Source organism: Paramisgurnus dabryanus, chromosome 9 (assembly GCF_030506205.2).
Source record: "Paramisgurnus dabryanus chromosome 9, PD_genome_1.1, whole genome shotgun sequence".
NCBI lineage: Eukaryota > Metazoa > Chordata > Actinopteri > Cypriniformes > Cobitidae > Paramisgurnus > Paramisgurnus dabryanus.
The window spans coordinates 14956206-14970531 of NC_133345.1; the positions used below are offsets into that span (position 1 = coordinate 14956206).

The following is a 14326-nucleotide window of genomic DNA, read 5'->3' on the forward strand; positions in this document are numbered from 1 at the left end:
CAAACCACCAAGCCATCACACTGCAAAAACTGACTTTCTTACTTAGTATTTTTGTCTTGTTTTCAGTAGAAATATCAAAAAATTCTTAAATTAAGATGCTTTTTCTTGATGAGCAAAATGACCTAAGAAAATAAGTCTAGTTTTTGGCAAATTACAATCAAAATTATCTTCCTATAATAGGATTTTTGTAAAACCGACTTAAATGTACTAATATAACTCTGGCCTAGTCCTGGATTAAGCTGAACCTGGTCCCGGAAACTCCCCAACAAGTTTAATTTGACCTTGAAGGAAACATGAGGTCAATTTGATGCACCTGCTATCCAGACAATTAATTAGGAACCAATTAGCTTTGCTATTTATCTACTTGAGACTCACACAACTGGACTGTTTGTTTTACTGGTGCAATGGGACGACATTGTGCAGCAGTCAGCAGGTGCGTATTAACATCATAGTCAAAATACCAAAAACCTTTAACGCCAACCACAACATTCTTTCCAAATAAAAGTTTCTAAAGCAAACCCTTTGAATTCCTCCTGTTAGTATGTTTCTACTGCTTGCTGCTCTTTTCTCCAGTGATGGGCTGCTTTGTAACTACTGCCCCCTGCAGGTCAAAGACAAACTCTGCCCCAACATCACCACAGCATGCAGGCCGCACGAGCGCTGTTTCTCCAGCAGAGGCCGTTATGGACGGGTCCACGTGCTTTCTGGTCAGGGCTGTGTGGCAGAAGAGCTCTGTGATTCACATCAAACACTTACACACATGAGCGTGGCCTACAATGTCACCTACATGTGCTGTTGTTATAACCTCTGCAATGACGTCCCTACATCAGATAACCTCCTCAAACAGTTGCTAGGGCTAACCACTGCTCATGCTAACAATAACAGCAACGGCGATCCTTTCAATCTCTGTGCAGATAATTAATGCTTTCAAGTTTTCATGGATGTTGTAAAGTTGATGTGAAAGTGGGATTTTAGTGCATGTGTGACATGACAAAATTTTACATGATTTCTTGTATCAATAACTTGATTATTTTATTAATGCCAGAATGAAATCACACATTGCATAAACATCAGCTGGTTTTTCAGTCTGGAAACTGATAAACTTTGTAATAAAACATGCTTCTTGAGATTGAAATTTGATGTTGTTTGTTAGCACACTGCATAAAATAAATGTCTGGAAAACTAAATTACTGGAAAACAAGTAAAAATACAAAGAATTCTTAAATTAGATATTAATTCTTTTTTACTAAAAAAAATAAATAAATTCAAGAGGTTTATGCGTAAACCAAGTACAAATATCTGCCAACGTGACAAGAAAAAAAAACTTAATTCATCACTGCAAAAAATTATTTTCAAGAAAAAAATTCTTAGTATTTTTGTTTTGTTTTCAGTAAAATTAACTAAAAATTTTTAAATTAAGATGCTTTTTCTTGATGAGCAAAACAACCCAAGAAAATAAGTCTAGTTTTTAGACAAAAAATATGAAATTTAAGTGATTTTGTGTGTAAAGCAAGCCAGTGGGGTAAGCAAAAAAATCATGAATTTTTTTCTCAAACACTAAATTCAAGAAAAAGTTGCTTACCCCATTGGCAGATTTTTGTGCTTGTTTTATGCACAAAATCACTTAAATTTGATATTTTTAGTCTAAAAACTAGACTTATTTTCTTGGGTTGTTTTGCTCATTAAGAAAAAACATCTTAAATTAAGAATTTTTTGATATTTTTACTGAAAACAAGAAAAAAATACTAAGAATGTTTTTTTCTTGAAAATAATTTATTGCAGTACAGTTTTAACTTATTTCAATCAGATGTATTTTTCTTACCCTATTAACAGATTTTTTTACTTGTTTTAAGCACAAACCTCTTAAAATTCATTTATTTTTCATAAATGCACAATGGGTTTTAACAATTTATTTCAGAAAACCAGATTTAATATCATAAGCTACTTTGCTAAGTAAATGTATATGAATTTAAGAATTCTGAGATATTTATATTTAAAAACAAGACAAAGACATTCATGTTTTGCTGTGCATGGTCTAATGAGCTTCCCTACTTCTTCTCAGACCTTCATTATAAAGTTTTCAGTCAGTGATCGTTCACGTGTAGCACAATATATACTAAAATAAGTTTTGTCAGGGACATTTGTGTAGAGTCCTTGCGTCTGACCTGCTAACCACTAATAAAGTATTTAAGACTACATGCTTCCCAGATACTGCATAAACTAGTAAATGTAAACAGAAAAGCCTTTGTGTGTGTTATAGCAGGTGCTTTAATTAAGGCAGAAATCCATGTGTTCTGATCTGAATTAATTGATAATCAAGGCAACACCTAACACCTGGTTTGTGGATGTGTGCCATATTTAAGTCGGAGGACTTTACCATTGTTGAAAAACTGTTCAAATGAAGTTTGGTTGTTTGTGGTAGCGATGGCAAAAATGATCTTTCTGTGCTCTACATCAGATCCTCGTCAGATCTTAGGTGTTATTTTCCTGCTTGCCTGTTTTCTCCTGCCTGGTGTGCGATGTCAAAATCTTCGGTGTTTTTACTGTCCTCAGACCCCTTTCAACAAGACCTGTAAGACCGTCCTATCGGAGTGCGCACCACAGGACCTGTGCTTCTCTGCTAATGGCCGCTTTGGACGTACCCCTGTTCTGTTCACCAAGGGTTGCATGGCCAAGAGCGACTGTGTTCGGTCCAACAGTTATGTGATTCGGGGGAACAATGTCACCTTCACGTACTCGTGCTGCAGCTATGACTACTGTAACTCAAGTCAGTGCATCTCAAACAGCCACGTGCTCATCGTAACTGCAATTATTGTGAGTGTTTTTGTGACTGGTTGAGTGGTCTGCGTGCCGATTGAAGAAGCAAGGACAGACACCCTTGTTTTTGGATGCAAGACTCAAGCAAAATGGATTATATGAAGTCATCTGCTACTCCGTTGAACTTTAAAAAAAGTTTTTGCAATGTATAGACTGACTTTTAACTGATTTTTAACAGATTTTGATGTTTGTCCTGTATGCTGTGATAGGAATAATAAATAATGGCCTTGATTTAATCAGTTGTGTAACACGTGATTTTTAAGGATGTGATTTTTGTTCTGTCATACAAACTTCTCATACGTGTGTGTGTTATCCATCTACTAAGTGGTTTACCAGGTTACTGAATATTTCTGCATGGCAAATTATTTGAGTTATTGACTCATTTATTCAAAGTGGCTTTCTCAAAATAACAGCAGTGTGAAGTTTAATTAGAAAATTAGTTTCTAAATTAAATGGACCACTCCATCATTGCTCTAAGAAACAATGCAATTTGATTAAAGTTAATTTTGAGAGTGGGAAAATGCAAAGTTTAGGATGCTCAGCTAAAATGATCTCTCATGCTTTAAAATGGCAACAAAAACCCAAAGGTAAAACTGATGGATGAATAGTCAGGATGGCAAAGATTAAGCCTTTCATCAGCTCTAGAAAGATCAAAGATGATCTGTAAGTACTGCGACAGTAAGAAGACGTCCGATTAAAGCAACACTGTTTGCAAAAAGACTCTGCAAAGCAAAATTTTTGAAAGTAATTTGCAGAATAACATAATCTGGACCAAAGAAAAATGGGGGGGGGGGGGAGATTTTTGTGGCCTGATGAGAGTAAAATTGTTCTTTTAGGGCAGGGGTAGGCAACATCGGTCCTGGGCTGCGTTCCACTCCAGTATTAGACACACACTCGTGAACTTCACTAAACACTTCCCCTCGGGGGAATCCCTGTCGCCATTTTGAAGTGTGTTCCACTTCGTCAAGTGGACGAGGGAAGTTTGTATGGACCGACCTCCCTCCCTTGATTTTGACTGAGGGAGCGAGTCTACTTCATATGTACACCTCAGGCAGCTCCATATACCACAATGCAACACGATTGTGATGTCACTTCAGCAGCTTGCGCTTTCGACAGTTCAAATGATTGAGGGGGCGGTCTCCACTTTTCATGTGATGAAGGGTTTAAGGCAATCCATTTGACCCCACTTCAAGTTTTCCAGCAGTAGTGAGCACTCGTACAAACGTAAGCAATGACGCACATCCGAGTGAATGAGACTGAGGTAAGTTAGCGAGGGAATTGGTCATAAAAACAAACTGGAACGCAGGGATAGAGTACCAAAGTCCTGCAAATTACCTCCAACTCTAATCAAGCACACCTGAACAACTAATCAAGGTCTGAAGAGTCACCTGAAAACTACCGGTAGGTGAGGTTTTATCAGGGTGGATGCAAGCTGCCGCTAAACACCAAAGAAGAAGAAGAAGAAGTTTTATCAGGGTTGAAGCTAAATCGGCAGGACATTAGCACTCCAGGTCCGACGTTGCCTACGCCTGTTTTAGGGTCTATTGGTAGAACCTCGTGTGACTCCCGGGTATTTAATTTAAGCCACAGTATATACTGTAAAGAAAGTTAAACATGGTGGTGCAAAAATCATGGTATTGGTTATTTTTCATACTATCGTGTTGGGCCTATTTATCAAAAGAATTTGTATCAGTTTAAAAACATCAGAATACTTTAAGATATTATGTTCCCCTTTGCAGAAGAGAAAATGCCCCTAAAATGGGATTTCAACAAGAGAACAACCCCAAACACACAAGCAAGAGGCAAAATCTTGATTCCAGGCAGAAAGGATTAAGGTTATGGAGTGGCCAGCTCAATCCCCTGATCTCTACCCCTTCGAAAACTTGTGGGGTGACATTAAAATGCAGTTTCTAAGGCAAAACCTAACAATTCATAGGAACTGTGGATACTTGGCTGAAATATTGGATTTTAGGTGCCAGAAGTTGGTTGACTTGATTTGACACAATTGCTGCACACAGTTATCAACAACAATGGTTATGCAACTAAATATTAATAATTTAATAGTTTAAAGTGAAGTTAAATCTTAGGAAATTTCTTCAGTTTAAAGTGTCTACAGAATTTTTTTTGACACTGTTGTTCTCTTGAGCCGTAATTGCTCTTCGGGTGCTGGGATAGCTGTGTGTGTTCCCGACTTGCAGTGCGTGTATTCACTACTCACTGGAATGGGTCAAAGGGTCATAGTGCCACCAGTTGACACTTTCAAATTTTCAACAAAGAAGACACTTCTTAAGACAACAGTGGATGCAGTTCATTTTTCCCGGACAGCAACTTAATTGCAAATGGGTTTATGTTGTTCAAGTTCCATCATCAGTCACTAGTCTAATAAAAGCCACATAAGGTAGCAGGCCATGCTGAAATAACCAGGCCTTGAAATTCCCTGGTAAGTCTGATCCCTCTATCGTTCTCAACCTTTCGTCTGCCTCTTTCTCTGACCTGGATACATTGCTTATAAAAACAGAGGAGGCTGGTGGTTAAATAGCACGTTACAGAAGATCCAGAATGCAGGATTGACCCTAAATGTGGACAAGTTTGAGTGGGCAAGACAAGGGGCAAAATACTTAGGGTACCATCTGGGAAATAGACAACTGGGTCCTCAGGTGGACAAAGTGAAAGCCTTTCGGAGGAGCCCCAGACCCACAACAAAGAAGAAGGTGAGGTCTTTCTTGGGACTGATCCGTTGGTACTGAAGATTTGTGTCAGACTTTGCCACTCTGGCAGTGCCACTGACAAACCTGCTCGGAAAAGGGGTCAAGATTCCAATACCTTGGACAGAGAACTGCATTTGGAAATTGAAAGAGAGGATATGTGCTGATCCTGATCTGCAAAGTGCAGATTTTACCCAGCGGCTTTTTGTAAAGGTAGATGCCTTTGCGATGGGCCTAGAAGCAGTTCTGTTAAAGGGAGCATCAGGAGAAGAAAAGCCCGTCACCTACCTCAGCCGAAAACCGCTACCACAGGAAACACGTTACTCTGTGGTGAAAAAGGAATGTCTTGCCATCAAGTGGGCCCTAGAAAGTCTCAGATATTACCTCTTGTGATGGGAGTTTGACCTGGAGACCATTTATAGCGCATAGATTATTTATTCTTCCAGTTGTAGCCTAGTGGTTAAAGAGTCGGGTTTGTAACCTGAAAGTTGCAACTGTGGTGCCCTTGAGCAAGTCACCTTATCCTAATTGCTTCCTGGGCACTGGGATAGCTGCCCACTGCTCTCTGTGTGTTCGTGTGTTCACTAAATGTGGAGGTCACATTACGAGTACTACCGTCACATATTTTAATTGCATGTGTATTTCATTTTATTTAAACCTTTATTATTCAAGTCTTGTAAATCCAGCCTGCAGTGCATAGCCCCTAAATTTAGTGATCAGCCCATTATAAACTTAACATTTAACATACAACATCACTTTAACATTTTATACATATATTTGAGAATCTGAATATTGAATATGTAACTTTTTTTGCGGCAATCCTATACAGTCAGTGTCATGTCACTTAATATGTCATCATGGACATAGAAATTAAAATCATTCAAAAATAACAGCAATGTTAAAGATATTCTACCTACCTTCCTGATATAAATTAATATACATTTGATATGAATATTAATACTGATACACTGATAATCTGGGCAAAGAGCACTAATGACTTTTTTAAGACTTGAAGCTTAAAGTTGATGACTTGCAACATGGTTATTTGTTAGTTGCGTAACCATGTTGCATTATTACTGCTGCAATCTGTGTCAAATTGAGACAACCAAGTTCCGGCAACAACCCAGGATCCACAATTCCTGTCCGTTTTTAGGTTGTACTTCAGAAACTTTTTTAATGTCACCCCACAAGTTTTTGCAACTTTGCACCATCATGTTTAACAGTCTTTACAGTGTATCTGTGGCTTGAATTCAGTACCAGGGGTCACCTGAGGTTCTGTTGATAACCACTAGACCCCAAAAGAAAATTGTACTCTAATCAGGCCACAAAATATTACTTTAATTTTCTTTAGGCTATTTGGTGTTGATGTGATTTTGCACATGCTCTTTTTTCAACAATGTTGCTTTAGGGGGTCTTCTTGCAAACAGCTTCAATCAGATGTCTTCTGACTGTCACAGTGCTTACAGATCATCTTAAATCATCTTTGATATTTCTAGAGGTGATGAATGGCTGAATCTTTGCCATCCTGACTTCTTCAATCTGTTTTAACAGTTGTTGCTTGTTTTCTTCTATGTGCTTTGAGTTTTTGTTTTTTAAAGCATTTGAGATCATTTTATCTGAGAACTTCTGCATTTCTTTATGTTTTTCCCTCCCAAATTAACTTTTTAATCAAATTGCGTTGTTCCTCTGAGCGATGTTTGGAGCGACCCATTTTACAGAATTAACTTAGAAATGCATAATATTACCAAAGGCTTTATTGTTTTTCTATTACACAACTACATCTGTAAGTAAATAATGTCAGATGCAGAAAAATTACTACTAATAATAACAGTGGTTTATCAGTTTACTGATGTTACACTGCTATTTTTTAACACCACAGTATATATAAATCTTTAGTATATTTATTTTACGCCATCAGTTGCAGATCAATACAATAAATAAATAAATAAAATCAGCATTACATGAACTGAAAACTCATTTAAGACCTGCATGTGCAAAACTGTTCAAATAAACTAAATTAAAGTTCAAAACAGCTTGTTGGCTGCAACCAAATAAAGTAAAGAAGTGCAGAGGACTTATTTGTAAGACTGTAAGGGTTTATGGTTACCACCAGTGCTTTACAGTTTTTATTTAGAAGAATCTGGGACCTTATAGGGCAAATAGTGTCTTCACCAGTGGAGAAAACCCTTTCACTTGGAGTTGAAGAGGCCTGCATGCATAACTATGAAGAGGCCAGAACTGACAGGAAACAATGAGTTTTTTGTTTCCATCCACAGGCAGCAGGGTAATTTGGTGTTGTGTCATTGTAGGTGTAAGGGTATAACAGACCAGGGGCTCGTTCTTCTTACGTCGCTATCTTAGCTGGATTTGATTGTTGATGATTTGGCTTGATCTTGGATTATTTGGATTTCGAAGTTCATTCTTTTTGCTATCAGCTTAAAGATTAGATTGCACCTTTTTAGTTGTGTCTGCTTTAGATTGTCAGGTTTCATGTCATGCAGGTTATCTTTGTAATTTGTATCTATTCTATCTTTGAAACTCTGTTTACAATGGTACCATGTTCATTTTCTGGATCAATAAATTCACAGTAGGCCTATGTGACCAAAAAATTGCAATAACCAAATAGTTCCCCCCCCACAAATTTTCAAATATCTTTATTACTACACTTGTCTTTTCAAATTCAGCAGATATAGGACTTTAAGTCAATGTGGACTGCTGCAAGCATTGTTGCAGTCAGAAATAACTTCAGGGTTCCCACACCTTAGTTAACTTCAAATTCAAGGACATTTCAAGGACTTTCCAGATCCAATACCCTCAAATTTAAGGACTAAATGTGGGGACACATTTCAAGTGAGAGCAAGGTTACATCGTGTTACCCTTTAAAGGTGCAGTGTGTAATTTTTAAAAGGATCTCTAGACAGAAATGCAAACTAATAGAGTCCCCTTAAGTGGAAGTCTCCATTTTGTGCCGCCATGTTTCTATAGACAAATGTGACCAGTCACGGAAAGTAGGGACACAAGTCGGATCTGGGGCATTTTGATTTATTCATAGATTCTGAAAGTGCAGTTTCTAAGCTTTCTAACGATGTGTAACACATGGAAATCTGATAAGATTTGGAGAAGTTGTGGCCAGTTGAATGTAACACATTCAAGAAGGAGAATGCTGAGAAATTTGAGAAAGAAAAAAGTTAACACTTTCCCTTTTCCCTGGCTGGTGAGACAATAGGGCTCATTTACATCTCATTTAGCTAAGCCATACCCCCTGTAAAGCCGTTTTGAGATAGGCTACAGATGTTCTAGCATCATATGTAGTATTTTATTACAGAAGTCCGAAATGTACAACATGCAAAAATAAACAGGACTTTTACCTTTGTGGGGATCACAAGTCGAATCCAGTCTGTTTCAGATGTGTGAATCATCAATTGATTTTTGTCCACAAATGCGTATAATCCATGAAATATATAGTCTATTAGTACATCAGACTTCTGGTAATACAATATTACAATTTGAGGACTATTTACATCGTAACATGTAAGGGTATATCAGATTACACTCCGGTATTTGCGTTCCGTTAAACACATGAACCCGCCTTCAAATTTTGTATTTAAAATAGGGTCTCTGTGTAACTTATGAGTTTGACTTCATGCTGCGCTGCAAGATGTCAAAGTACCGCGAGAGCAAGTCGAAATTAAACTACTCCGTAAGATTTCTTGAAGAGCTCTCGCGGTACTTTGACGTCATCCGACTGCGGCGCCCCATAAAGTCAGTGACGCGAATGACGTACGATGCGGCTGACTGTTATTTGTTCCGCCCCAGCTATCTTTCTTTTGTTTTGTGCACCCGAGCTTAATTTACAGTCTGGGGAGACGCACGCTATAAGTTTGAAAAAAATAAATAAAACTAAGCAAACATGTCTGAGGAACAGGGCAGCCGCGTCACTACAAGTCACTTGACTTCACGCTCGAGCTGGAAGAGAAGACAATGCTGAATAAAGTCGTAATTCTTGCTATTTTTGGACCAAACTGTATTGTCGATGCTTCACCACAATCTCACTGACCCACTGATGTCACATGAACTACTTTGATGATGTTTTTATTACCTTTCTGGACATGGAAACAAAGATTTTCAATGGAGGAAACAGAAAGCTCTCGGACTAAATCTAAAGTTAAAACATCTTAAACTGTGTTCGAAGATGAACGGAGGTCTTCCGAGTTTAGAATAACATAAGGGTAAGTCATTAATGACATTATTTTCAGTTTTGGGCGAACTATCCTTATTCAGTAGTCTCGCTGTTCCCTGTGGGGGCGGAGGCAAAACACAAGCTTATACAGTATGTAAATATACACACAGACAATGACTAGAATCTCTGGAAAAACAAGCCTATTTCAACCGCAAAATGTACGCTTTTAAATATACATAAACTGCTATCTCAAACAGGGAGAGGCTTCTTCGTGATCTCAACTAACAGATTCTGCAATAAAACGAAAATCACAAATTTTGAAAAAAAACTTTGATTCTCATTTTCTCGAAACTGCTGCCGACTTGTGCCCCTGGTTTCCGTGACGGGTCACAAATTGTTTTTGCAAGGGGTGAGCAGTGGACTGAGCCGTTGGTTGCAAATGGCAACCTCACCTTTAGATGTTGCTAAAATTTACACACTGCACCTTTAAGATACATTGTTAAAGTTCCCTTTTGAGGGAGCTCGCGCTTCGTCTTTAGGGATGCCTCCGGGGGTAAATGCGTCTGAATGTGTATATCAAATTCAACCAATGGTGAGGCTTTGGTTGAACAAAAGACAGGGTGATGCGGGAGCCAGAAAGTATATCGCTATCGGAAATATTGCCAAAGACGGCGTTACAGGGACACAGGAACTATGGCAAGAGAGACGCAGCGTCTCGTTCCCTTCTCAGGGAACAATAGTTATATACGTTTCATGTCTCAAACGCAACTATAGAAAAAAGCATTTTGGTATGAATCAACATTCGCATACAGAAGATATAAGCATTTAAAGCGAACAGTTTAGCATGTGTGCTTAAAAGTCTAGAATTTTAATGATATTATCCTACACTACACAGGGAATAATACAGATATTTTTCAGAAAACTTCTTGCATAAAATAGATTCAAGCACTTTTAATGACCTGTATCTATGATTCCCCCCCAGATTCACAAACTTTAAAGGATTTCAAGGACCCGTGGGAACCCTGTAAGTTATATGAGAGTTATTTAAAGGTGCTCTAACCGAATTCACGCGTTTTAGATCATAAAACATTTTTTGTTACATACAGCAATCATCTCCTCTCTATCTGCTTGCTGCCTGTTCGCTGATCAAACTGTAAAAAACACGATCTCAGTAGACAGCCTAGGCTCCACAAACTGCAATAAAAACAAAGTGGCCAAACCTACCACCAGAAACATAACAAAGTGTTCCAGCCAATAAACGACAAGAAGGATTTGGGGGTGGGGGTTGGGCGCGTTCATGAAAGCACGGAAGGGAAGGTGAGGAGTTAGCTACACTCCATCTGTTTGAAAACAGTTCAAACATCAACAAAAAGTAACGTCTCACAGATTCGCTTAGAGCGCACTTGCAGGCACGTCGTTTTCTAAAAGACATCATTTGAAATGATTTATTGTTCTGTGCATTAAACATAAATGGCTATCAGAAACATTTGCACTTAACGTTTTGATCTCTTTTGTATACTTAACATTACTTTACTTACTGCACATCTTGCTTCATTTACCACATTTTTAGAAAGTGTTGGTGTATTATTTGCAACTGCACAAAGGAGGGCAAATCTCCATCTTATAATAAAATGCAAACAAAAAGAGAATTCATAGTTTATTTATCAGTATTAAAAACGCTGCATAGGCCAGAGATGATCTGTACAATCAATCAGATTATATTCAATCCCAGAGAAATCTCTCCTGCAAGGGGTTTGTATGGTGTTCATATTCACATACTTTCAAACATTTCCTAAAGATAGACAAAAAGCCATGCTAGTTCTGCAGAAAATTCTGTGAAACCAACTGAGGTTTCCCTCTCTCATCCAGCTATTTAAGGCTGGCTTGCCTCAACATGTTAAAACCATATATGGGCTATCAGTTCCAAACAAAGTGTTCTTCCCCATACCATAAAAGGGCATTCTTCTAGTGGGCCCTATTGATGTGAGTACATTCTCCACAGTAACATAATGGTAAAATAATTTGTACATATAAATGGTTATATTCACACAGATTATACTTGATTCCTATATTTTTTGTTTAATAAAATCTTCTTCAAGATCAGATGGCAGAAGAGTTGCTTCAACTGTAGCCTGGTAAGTAGCTGATTTTTTGCTTTTAAAAAAGTGCAAATATTGCATTTATTTAGAAAGGTTTTCATGTCTTTATTGTGTTTAATTGTGGTATTTACATATATTGCTTTAGTTTTGAAGTCTTAAATCAAAACAAACCAACTGCAGTTCAATAGATATTAATTGGAAGGCGCAATCAAAAAACAAGATTAAAAAAAAAGTCATCTTCATCTTCATCTTCAAATATAACTGCACCGTTCTCAATAATCTTTTAAATGTAATTATTAATAGATTAAAGTATTACATTTTTCTTATGTGGATGTTAAAATTTTAAAATATATATTGAAATTATACACTATTACTATTATTATATAATAGTGTCATTCTTAAATATCTTTTACCTATAATAAGAGAGTAAATTACAGCGTATTTATCTGGCAACAACTTGTTTTTGACTATTTTTTAATTGCTGAAAACTTTGGTTACTGTTTAAAGCATACTAGCATCACATTCATGATTTTATGACAAAATGTCATGTCAATTCACAAGCATTTAAACCATAAACAATTCACTGTCACTTTACTGTAATTGAGCGCAAGAGGCACAGCAAAAATAAACCTGGGTATATTTCAAGCTACAAACCATTTGCATTGTTTCCAAAAGTCTCTGTTTTCAAGGGTCACCAGTGTGGATGCATTTTGCAATCACAGAAAAAGTTTTAAAACGTAAATATTATTTTATTTAGTATTTTATAGCCTTAACGCTTTTCAGGTAATGTACACATTAATATTTGAGTTACTTTTTAAAAAAGTAATGCAAGTTACTTTTTTTGTTTAATTAATTTGATTAAAAAAATGATGCACTTAATCAAACTAAACGTAGTCACATTATGCTCTCTAGCATAACTTTTCAGTCATAAAAAAACCCCTGCAAGGCCTGAAAGAGATCAAGCCTCAGCCAAGAAAAAGTAACGCAAAAGTAACTAAAAAGTAATGTAAGCATTACTTTCCATGAAAAGTAACTAAGTAATGCAATTAGTTACTTTTTTGGGAGTAATCAATGTTGTGACTGATCCATCGCACAGGGTATAAAATAGTGGCCGTGGCTTGTGTTGTTCACTGTACTTTAAGTGGATACAGAAAAGTTGGTTTGTCCTACACACATATAATGATTCTTACACCCATGAATACCTTCATTACCTACATAATTATGAAAGGTCACATTTTCAGTATGGGTTATAATACTTGACAATCTTGTCACTTTTCAATTGCTGTTAATGAACAAAAAATCACTTTCTGCTTGCTTGTCAACCGTTAAAAGTGTTGGTGTATTATCTACAGCTGCACAAAGAGGGGATATTTTTAAAAGAATTTAAATAAATCTTAATGTTCTTTACATTTATTGTTTGTAAAAAAAACATTCTGATGCAAAGCCAAGTACAACGGAGCCCCTAAGGGGACATGGAGCAAAAATTAAATAAAGTTTAGTTCTGCTTGCTCACGTGAAACTTTCGCTTTCATGTGCGCACGCGAGTTTCACGTGACCATGCGAAACTAAACTTTAAAAAAAAAAATCTGCACATGAAGGTTTCGCGTGAGCACATGAAACTAAACTTTCGATTTTTTTTACTCCAATGTCACCTTTAGGGCTTGGCAATGTACATATGTCTTGTAGATATTTTTCAAGTCCTTAAAAATTGGATGTTTATAATATTATGCATAACAAATGTTTATTTAATTTCACCACTTTTCTAGAGTTCACTTTTGGGCATTTTACATACTCGAAAACTCTTTAAATTTGGCACAGACGTCAGAGTCGTCCGTCATTGCGACCGGGCAAAGGCTGGAACACGAGCGTGGCACCCCCTGTAATGCAAAAAAACATTGATGCACAGATCGGGCAAAAATGTACGCACATGTACGAGAATTGGTACGCATAAAGATCTCATCGACCCGAACAACTTTCGCCCTCTAACATTTATGCTCCACCCAACAGGAAGTTGACTATTTTGGATTGTTTAAAAAATGCATGTGGTGAACTTTTAAATACTCCTAGGGGATTCATGCGATTGACGTGGTGATCATGATGCCGAGACATTGGACTTGCTAAATTGCGAAGGGATTTTTGATATCTCGAACGGTTCTGCCATGGCGAGGCGACAAATTTATGGCAAAATCAGAGAAACAGGAAGTCAAAAAATGTCTTATTGTGATGACACGCGGGGTGTTTGTTCGTCTGAAGATTCTGAACGCATCGATGTGCCTATTGTGACTCCCGGGTATAGCGCCACCACCAGGCGCCAGGAAGTGTGTCAGTCACAAAGGTGGATTTTTTTTGACAGTTCCACGCAATGTTCTTTTAAATACTCCTTCTAGGATTTTCATGCGATTGACACAAGAAGTGGTCAACATGATGCCGAGACATTGTAGATGATAAATTGTGAAGGGATTTTTGATATCTCAAACGCTGTTACCATGGCAACGCGTCAAACTTTACTTTCATTTTAAAGGCAT

General features: G+C 37.4%; 1 protein-coding gene and 1 long non-coding RNA gene across 2 annotated transcripts; both read left to right on the forward strand.

Moving 5' to 3' along the window:
* The first annotated feature begins 370 nt into the window (after positions 1 to 370).
* On the forward strand, positions 371 to 1127 carry LOC135751294 (uncharacterized). Its single transcript, XR_010532999.2, has 2 exons — positions 371 to 433; positions 541 to 1127. It is a non-coding gene; the product is annotated as an uncharacterized lncRNA (long non-coding RNA).
* A 1254-nt stretch (positions 1128 to 2381) lies between these two features.
* On the forward strand, positions 2382 to 3053 carry bncr (bouncer). Its single transcript, XM_065270032.2, has one exon. The coding sequence runs from the start codon at positions 2425 to 2427 to the stop codon at positions 2836 to 2838; it is 414 nt and encodes a 137-aa protein (XP_065126104.1). The 5' UTR covers positions 2382 to 2424; the 3' UTR covers positions 2839 to 3053.
* Positions 3054 to 14326: the final 11273 nt, after the last annotated feature.

Coding starts and splice junctions, on each gene's coding strand:
- bncr (XM_065270032.2), top strand. CDS start 2,425: ATGGCAAAAATGATCTTTCTGTGCTCTACATCAGATCCTCGTCAGATC.